At 43.7% G+C, this 10,124-nt stretch overlaps 1 protein-coding gene across 1 annotated transcript in view; it reads left to right on the plus strand.

The window, feature by feature from the left end:
* The window catches only part of LOC124656500 (ABC transporter G family member 41-like), a 22,389-nt gene extending 12,940 nt beyond the window's left edge, over positions 1-9,449 (plus strand). Inside the window, exons 19-22 of the mRNA XM_047195230.1 lie at positions 3,208-3,287; positions 3,979-4,347; positions 4,419-5,037; positions 9,438-9,449. Coding sequence (XP_047051186.1) covers positions 3,208-3,287; positions 3,979-4,347; positions 4,419-5,037; positions 9,438-9,449 — 1,080 coding nt within the window. The remainder of the gene's footprint in view (positions 1-3,207; positions 3,288-3,978; positions 4,348-4,418; positions 5,038-9,437) is intronic.
* Positions 9,450-10,124: the final 675 nt, after the last annotated feature.

The raw sequence follows: 10,124 nt of genomic DNA on the forward strand, positions 1-10,124 counted from the left end.
CTATTACCATTAGCGAGAGGGATATGGCCTATAGTTGTTACCGAATTATTCCTATAAGCATTGTTGTTGAAATTATTATTTTTAATGAAGTTTACATCAACATGTTCTTCTTGGGCAACCAATGAAGCTAAAGGAACATTATTAGGATCAACATTAGATCTACCATTCACAAGCATAGACATAATAGCATCAATCTTATCACTCAAGGAGGAGGTTTCTTCAACAGAATTTACCTTCTTACCTTGTGGAGCTCTTTCCATGTGCCATTCGGAGTAATTTGTCATCATATCATCAAGAAGCTTTGTTGCCGCCCCCAAAGTAATGGACATAAAGGTACCTCCAGCAGCTGAATCCAATAGGTTCCGCGAAGAAAAATTCAGTCCTGCATAAAAGGTTTGGATGATCATCCAAGTAGTCAGTCCATGGGTTGGGCAATTCTTTACCAAAGATTTCATTCTCTCCCATGCTTGAGCAACATGTTCATTATCTAATTGCTTAAAATTAATTATGCTACTTCTCAAAGATATAATTTTAGCGGGAGGATAATATCTACCAATAAAAGCATCCTTACATTTAGTCCATGAATCAATACTATTTCTAGGCGAGAGATAGCAACCAATCTTTAGCTCTTCCTCTTAAGGAGAAAGGAAACAATTTTAATTTTATAATGTCACCATCTACATCCTTATACTTTTGCATTTCACATAGTTCAACAAAATTATTAAGATGGGCAGCAGCATCATCGGAACTAACACCGAGAAAATTGCTCTCTCATAACAAGATTCGATAGAAGCAGGTTTAATTTCAAAGAATTCTGCTGTAGTAGCAGGTGGAGCAATAGGTGTGCATAGGAAATCATTATTATTTGTGCTAGTGAAGTCACACAACTTAGTATTCTCAACGGTACCCATTTTAGCAGTAGTAAATAAAGCAAACTAAATAAAGTAAATGCAAGTAACTAATTTTTTGTGTTTTTAATATGGAGAACAAGACAGTAAATAAAGTAAAACTAGCAACTAATTTTTTTGTGTTTTGATATAATGCAGCAAACAAAGCAGTAAATAAAGTAAAGCAAGACAAAAACAAAGTAAAGAGATTGGATGTGGGAGACTCCCCTTGCAGCGTGTCTTGATCTCCCCGGCAACGGCGCCAGAAATTTATGCTGGCGTGCAGTTGACGTGGGAGTTAGAAATCTTTGTGGAGTAACTTTTCTTCAGGTCCCCGGCAACGGCGCCAGAAATTTAGCTTGATGACGCGTAAAGCACACGCCCGTTGGGAACCCCAAGTGGAAGGTGTGATGCGTACAACGACAAGTTTCCCTCAGTAAGAAACCAAGGTTTATCGAACCAGTAGGAGTCAAGAAGCACGTTGAAGGTTGATGGTGGCGGAGTGTAGTGCGGCGCAACACCAGGGATTCCGGCGCCAATGTGGAACCTGTACAACACAATCACAGAACTTTGCCCCAACGTAACAGTGAGGTTGTCAATCTCACCGGCTTGCTGTAAACAAAGGATTAGATGTATAGTGTGGATGATGATGGTTGTTTGCGAAGAACAGTAAAGAACAATTGCGGTAGATTGTATTTCAGATGTAAAGAATAGGACCGGGGTCCACGGTTCACTAGCGGTGTCTCTCCCATAAGATAGCAGATGTTGGGTGAACAAATTACGGTTGGGCAATTGACAAATAAAGAAGGCATAACAATGCACATACATATATCATGATGAGTACTATGAGATTTAATCGGGGCATTACGACAAAGTACATAGACCGCTATCCAGCATGCATCTATGCCTAAAAAGTCCACTTTCAGGTTATCATCCGAACCCCTTCCGGTATTAAGTTGTAAACAACAGACAATTGCATTAAGTATGGTGCATAATGTAATCAACACAAATATCCTTAGACAAAGAAACGATGTTTTATCCCTAGTGGCAACAGCACATCCACAACCTTAGAACTTTCTGTCACTGTCCCAGATTTAATGGAGGCATGAACCCACTATCGAGCATAAATACCCCCTCTTGGAGTCACAAGTATCAACTTGGCCAGAGCCTCTACTAGCAACGGAGAGCATGCAAGAACATAAATAACATATATGATAGATTGATAATCAACTTGACATAGTATTCAATATTCATCGGATCCCAACAAACACAACATGAAGGATTACAAATAGATGATCTTGATCATGATAGGCAGCTAACAAGATCTAACATGATAGCACAATGAGGAGAAGACAACCATCTAGCTACTGCTATGGACCCATAGTCCAGGGGTGGACTACTCACACATCGATCCGGAGGCGATCATGGCGATGAAGAGACCTCCGGGAGATGATTCCCCTCTCCGGCAGGGTGCCGGAGGCGATCTCCTGAATCCCCGAGATGGGATTGGCGGTGGCAGCGTCTCTGGAAGGTTTTCCGTATCGTGGCTCTCGGTACTGGGGGTTTCGCGACGAAGACCTTAAGTAGGCGGAAGGGAAGGTCAGGAGGCGCCACGGGGGCCCCACACAACAGGGCCGCGCGGCCAAGGTCCAGGCCACGCCGCCCTGGTGTGTCACCACCTCGTGGCCCCACTTCGTCTCCTCTTCGGATTTCTGGAAGCTTCGTGGAAAAATAGGCCCCTGGGCGTTGATTTCGTCCAATTCCGAGAATATTTCCTTACTAGGATTTCTGAAACCAAAAACAGCAGAAAACGGTAACTGGCTCTTCGGCATCTCGTCAATAGGTTAGTGCCGGAAAATGCATAAATATGACATATAATGTGTATAAAACATGTGAGTATCATCATAAAAGTAGCATGGAACATAAGAAATTATAGATACGTTTGGGACGTATCAGTCACCGGCGACAGCCTTCATCCGCCTCTGCCATCGCTCTCTCGATGGGCTGCTACCCTCCCAATGCCACATCTATCTCGTTCCTCTCCAGTGGTGATGTGATGTGGCACCTGATGTCTTATGCGGTTTAGAAAGATATATCAAACATGTGAGAATTAGGATGTGTTCTACTTTGCGCTATACTGAAACATCTAGTTATTTTGTTTAATCTGATGCCGCATGTGACCACCGTTATAGGAGCCGTGACTATTACCTGTACAATTCAATGTTATTTAGAAAGAATGTTGAATATGATGTAGCCATCGATGATCGAGGAGTGCAAGCGGCAGTGCAGCTAGAATCTTAACCCAATGGGGAATGTGCAGGCTTCTTCGGATGGTGACCCTGGGGTGGTTGTCTCATCTGTAGAACGCCCTGCAAAGCAATCAGTCTACCTATGTGTCAAGTAAGTTCTCACATATAAGGGCATTATGTATCCATCTATCATCAAGAAAATGAATGATCTGTTTGGTTTCTCAATTTGTTCATCTCTGTCGTCGTCATGGCTACAGTTATCTTTTTTCTCCAGTCTTCTGGTTGACGAGAAATCAAACAAATGCTCTGAACTATTGATGATTTGAGATTGTTAGCTATTCACATGTTCTGATATTCATGTTCTGTTTTGTCTGCTGTATTTCTCCCTTGAAGAAATTTTTGTCGTTGATGCACCATCGGTACCTCCACAAACATCATCAGGTTATCAGCACGGCTGGCCTAGGATACCAGGTCAGCTGTCAATGACCAATATTGTGAAAATGGGCATGCCACAGGCTCAGGGGAAGCCTTCTACAAAGATTGGTCACAGCGGACAAAGGATACGACTGTCAATATCCATCTTTGTCAGCACAGTTCCACCAATAGAGCTTAAGGGTTTACGTTCTGCACAAGATTGTTCTGGTTAAGGACCGCGTTCACCTAGCTACTGAGAACTATGATGACTATTGGCCTCCACGGGATGTGCTACTATTAGAGAATCAATCATCCCTCCCTGAGAATATGGTGATCCATCATTATTTGAGGCACCACGGGGAGGTCGACGAGCAGCTGGGCCTTATGGAACACGTTTATTCGTTCTATCGTGGCCTCATGGGTTCTAGGGGGGAGGAAAGGGTCTTCTCCCTCCACTCTGATCTGTGGTCTGGGGACCATCAGATCCTTCCGGCGGAAAACCTGGCGCTCGAGTTGACCTTCACTCCTGCCGAGCTCGATGAGGTCCTTCTCAGCATGAGGCCGGATTCCGCGCCTGGGCCGGATGGGTTGCCGGTTACCTTCTTCAAGCGATTCTGGGGAATCCTGCGAGAGCCCATCCTCAAGATCCTGAACGACTTCGTTTTGGGGAGGGTGGATATCGCGCGGCTGAACTTTGGAGTCATCACCCTGATCCCAAAGGTTAAGGGGGCGGACACGATCAAGCAGTTTAGGCCTATAGCGCTTATCAATGTCATCTTCAAGTTTGTGGAAAAGGCGTATGCGACCCGCTTAGCGCCGATTGCCCATAGAACCATTGATAGGAGTCAAACTGCTTTCATCCGGGTAGGTGTCTGCATGAGGGGGTGCTCGCCCTGCACGAAATTGCACACGAGCTCCATGCCAAGAGGCTTGGGGGCCTCCTGCTTAAACTCGACTTTGAGAAGGCCTACGATAGGGTGAACTGGGATTTCCTCCGTGAGATTTTACAGCGCAAGGGTTTTTCGGACATGAATGTCCACAGGTTAATGCAGCTGGTCATGGGAGGCCAGACTGCTATCAATGTCAATGGAGAGGTGGGACCTTTCTTCCATAACGCGAGGGGTGTGCGGCAGGGGGACCCCCTCTCGCCGATCATGTTCGACTTCCTCGTGGATGGCCTCGCAGCGATGCTGGCCAAGGCTAACTCGGCTGGCCACATCCGTGGGGTCGTCTCTCACCTCATCCCAGGGGGGGTGACGCACCTTCAGTATGCAGACGACACCCTTGTCATGATTGAGCCCTCGGACCTAGGGATTGCGAACCTTAAATTTCTCCTGCTATGCTTTGAGAACATGTCGGGTCTTAAGATCAATTTTGACAAGAGCGAGGTATTCGTGACAGGGGTCACGGAACCGGAGCAGCGTAGGGTTGCGCACATGCTCAACTGCAAACTGGGCAAGCTCCCGATGAAGTACCTTGGTATACCGGTGAGTAGTCGGGCGCTTCGGGTAGCGGATTGGGAATTCCTACCGGAGAAGGTGGGTCACCGGGTAGAGCCTTGGCAAGGCCTCTTTCTTGCCTCGGCCGGCCGGCTTGAGCTCACTAACTCCTGTCTTTCGAGCCTTCCTATGTTCGCTATGGGCCCGTACCTTCTACATGACTCCACCCATGCGGCTATGGACAGGTCTCGATCCCGATTCTTCTGGGAAGGAGTCGGCAAGGGGAGGAAATACCACATGGTGGATTGGGCCACCGTGTGTAAACCTAAGCAATTTGGGGGCTTAGGGATCCTCAACACCAAAACCATGAACATTGCCCTGATATTGAAATGGATTTGGAAGTACTACCAGAACACAGGGGGACTGTGGGCTGACCTGCTTCGGGCAAAGTACCTCGGGGAAAGGGATTTTTTCTCTAAGGACGTGCTGGCTAGGGGTTCCCAGTTTTGGAACTCCATACAGAAACTTAAATGGTATTTCAAACTGGGAGCTCGCCATAGGGTTCACAATGGGAAGTGGACCTACTTCTGGCTTAACTAGTGGTCGGGGCGAGGGCCTCTTAGAACTCGCTATCCACTCCTCTTTGGGTGCTGTTCCAACTCCTTCGCCACGGTCCATTCGACTAGGGTGGTCGATGGGAGCCCCGGGGAGTGGCGTATCCGGTTCCGCCGGCACCTTGGCTTGGCGGAAAAGGTCGAATGGGATGATCTGTGCCGTGAAATCCAAGGTCTCCCGGATGAAGTTGGGAATGACCAGATTTCATGGTCCCTGGAGTCCTCAGGGGAGTACTCCACGCGGTCGGTGTACTGTGGACTCCTGCAGGGTGCAGCAGAACACACTTCAAGGAGGTGTGGCGGACACGCGTTCCACCCAAGATCAAAGTCTTCCTTTGGCAGTTGATACGTGGAAAGCTGCCCTCCTGCGAACAGGTGGCCAAGAGGCGAGGGCCGTCCAATGGCCTTTGCGCTCTTTGTGGCGAGGTGGAGGATTGCAACCACATTTTCTTCACCTGCCCCATGGCGGGTTACATGTGGGCCGGGGTTAGGGAACTCTTGCACTTGGAACCCGGCAGGGGTCGGGGATTTCATTGCCTTAGCACAGGGTTTGCTAGGCTCCCTTCGTGGATTAGTATGGTTTACCTTTGAGGCCCAATGCTGGGCCCTCTGGCATATTAGGAACAAACTAACTATTGAAGGGAAACTGATTGGCAATGCAGCTGACGTATTCTTCCACATGTTGCTTTATATGCAGTCTTGGAGGGTTCTGGTCAGACCGACGGAACGTGCTTTGCTAGACTTGGCGGTGGACGAGGTCAGGAGGCTACATGCGCGGACTAGGGAGACTTAGCACATTCGACCCGCTTCAGGGCTTTGTATCTTACCGCTTTGTACTTGTGGTGCTGGGCTTAGCACAGGACGTGTCTAGTTGTGGGTTTTTCCCGTTCTTGGCTGCGCGTGTGTGGCGTGAGTCGTGTTGATGGTTGTAAACTTTGACTTTGGTCGCTTGCTTTATTTATAAAGTTGGGTCTACGGAACTTCGGTTTAAAATTATTTGAGGCACCGTTATATCCATCTACACTTGTTGCTGATGTGGTTTACTCACTTCTTTGGATCAAAACATCTCAGCTGCAGTGAGGTCAGTAAACGTTTCTAAGAGACACTTCGATCAAAATATAATCTTGGATAGTTGGATTATTCCAGAACTCAAGTACCTATCAACCTCAGAAGCATTCTCACATACAGGACCAAGGTGAGTTCTAAGCTAAATCAGAAATATCTATTGAGCTTTGTTGGTTATACTTCCAAGGGGCAATATTTATTTGTTCCAAAACACCCATGCAGTATGTTCCATTTGAAAAATCGGGTATCTCTTTTGTCAACTTTTTTGACGCTTTGGATAGGCAATAGAACATCATTCATGTGCGAATGTTAAGAGATACTGGGAACAAATAATCAACTTCACTCCACAGTGAAAATGTTTGAATGTTGACTGCAGTACCTATTTGTTTGGTGCTACTTAGAAGTACACATCATAAGGCCTATGTGAAGAATTCAGATAGCGTGCGGTTAATTTTTGTTTGGATGAACTCCAGACTGTCAAGTTTGGGAAAAATAAATAGCTAATGAAAATTGAAAATATCAAATGGCATGTTTCTTTACGAAGAGACTTTAGATTGAGAATTGATTCTGTTTCTGGATTTGCATCATAACTTTTGCTCATACCTGTAAATAGGGGTGGGCATAAAAAACCGAAACCGAGCACCGAACCCGAATTAACCGGAACCGAAACCGAATACACCGAAACTGAATTAACCGAGACTAATTTCGGTGCGTAAATGCGAGAAACCGAATTTATCAATTTAAATTCGGTTTTGAACTCTAATTGACCGAAACAACCGAAATAACCGAGATACCAAAGTATTGCTACCAGTTCTCTTTATCTCTTTCTCAACGACTAAGCACTCTAGCAGCCCCATGCACGTGCGATGTATATACACACGTCTTGCATTCCTTTTCTTTGCTACACATGCATTCATCTTGATTTTTGATAGGCGCTATGTTTTTTTTGCTAAGCGTTATGCACTTGACTATGGTTATTTCTACAAGCACTGGTGTGTGCGTGCTCATCATTACCGGTCATGGCAACACGCACGCACGACTGGTTAGCTGCACGTATTGTAGGCTCCCGCCATTTTATTTTGTCTTAGTCTATGTCATATCGGTTAAAAACCGAACACCGAACCGATTTTTTGGTTAACCGAAATACCAGTTAACAAGAAAACCGATATAATTTCGGTTATCATTTCTTATTACCCGAATTTTAGAAAAAACCGAAAACCGAACCGAAAATTCGGTTAAAACCGAATGCCCAGGCCTACCTGTAAACCATATTTGATCGTGGTTGAGAACCAACCTATGGTTGGATGGTTAGGAGGGCAGTGACACCCCCAGCCCACCAGAGTTCAAACCCTAGATTTGATACTTTGGTGTGTCATTAAAGGCAGAATATTCTTCAGTGGGAGGCGATGTTCCCGTCGACAGCGAGGCGCCTGTGGTGACTTCGTCAATCTCAAGACCCGTCGGATGAAGTTTCTTGGACGCAGTCTCTCGGAGGTGCTCATAGAGGTAGAGTGTGCATGCGTTCATAGGGGTGATTGTATGTGCGTATATGTGAGCGTCTACGCCTGTACTGTGTTTCGCAAAAAAATTAATTGATCGTTGTTGGTTGACCTTATCCTTGAATTTGCACAGCTATTTTTGGCATGAACTGCATATGAATATTTAATTTCAATCTTGTTTTACATTGCTTACATTCCATCTTTTAATTATGGCATTTCTTGAAGTTGAGGAGTCCAAAACTGATGTCTCCGCAGCAACAAACTTTCAGGGTAGTGCTCAGAGATTTTAGTTTCTTCTTTTTCTACATGTTTTAGGATTACATGGTACATCCTTTTTCATGTATGGGTATTTCAAGATTTTGGAAAATATTGTGTACTGTAGAAAAATAACCTCAACTTTTTGACTTTGTAATGCACATTTTGACTATCCAGATCAAGGTTTAAAATAGCGTGCTAAATGAAATAGCGTCGGCCTTCTTCAAATGCTATGGACGCTATATCGTGCTAATTACGTGCTATATTACAAATAGCGTTTGAAAAAAATTCAAATATAGTAGAAAAATAAAGGATTTCGCTAAAAAGGTTGGATATTTAGTCCAAAAATGACTGAGTCATACATACACAACCACATACAACAAATAGATCTCCAATTTTTCAGAAGGCTAACATCAGTATTTCCACAAGGCAACAACATAGTATAAATTATTTATTAAGAATCATCAGCATTAGCGATATTAAGTTCTATTCTAGAAGAGGAACCAACATATTGCAGTTCATCACCACGAAAAAGTGAAAGAAACTTAGATTGAAAAAATAGCGCGCTAACGCTATGAAGTTTTAGCACGATATATCATGCTATTTCACAAATAGCACCATAGCGAGCAAAAATACTAAAATTTAGCGTAGACCCTCCAAATATGCTATTGCGTGGTATTAGCGGAGAAATAGCGCGCTATTTTAAACCTTGATCCAGATTATGTAAACCTTAATGCATTGTTTTATTTGTATTGCTTCTTTTGCACGTACTTTGGTTACATATTCTTACTCTCACACTAGGACACTAAGTAGAGGTAATTTACTTCTAAAACTGAACTTGCGATTATCTAATTTGCTATGATATAATTTGGTATGTTCTATGCACTGATGTTTGGGATCAGGTAAATATAAGACCTGAAATTTATTTGTTGGATGGATGAGTTGGAATCTCATTGTGTAAAAAATATTCCGTATATGCATATCTATCATTATTTTCTCACTGTTATCTTTACAGAGGAAAGATTGATTTATTCCATTACACATTCCCCTCAAAACATTGGCTTACATGGGTGTGGTCAGTGACATAGGCTGAACATGAGAGGAGGCCACCTGCAGGTACGTACATTCCTTGGAAATATATGTCCTTCCAATTATTTGATGTGAGATACTTCAGGAATTTAGATTTTTTATACTAGACTGGAGTAGAAAATTAGCAAATTTCTTAATTAAAAAGGCATGCAGTATAGATTCTTAGTCCTGTTCATGCACAGTTTGTAATGTTTTGTCTATAAACATTATTTTTACAAAAAAAAATAACAGACAAAATGCAGGCCCGTAAGGTTTGTACAGTTACTATTCCTGAATTAAATGAAGGAATGTACTAAGTAGAACCGTAGAAGTGTGAGAATTTTGAATCAATTTCTAAAGCCTTCATCGATTTTCCTAATTTTACCTGGTGGGTTCAGTAAGGTGGTGATATACACTGGATCTCTGTGCTTGATAGGTTTAGTGAGTATTCCTTTTTTGTCAATAAAGATACGTACACATGGTCAGAATTTATATATGCCATTAGCTTTTCGTGTGACACAAATTTAGAGTTGCATGCATGCTCACTTATTTTCACTTCACCTGTTATTCAGAGTTAGCCTAAACTTTCTGGAACAGATTTAAAGAAAAGAATGTATATGTCCACCTTTTAGTT

The sequence above is a fragment of the Lolium rigidum genome, chromosome 5 (genome assembly GCF_022539505.1).
Source record: "Lolium rigidum isolate FL_2022 chromosome 5, APGP_CSIRO_Lrig_0.1, whole genome shotgun sequence".
NCBI lineage: Eukaryota > Viridiplantae > Streptophyta > Magnoliopsida > Poales > Poaceae > Lolium > Lolium rigidum.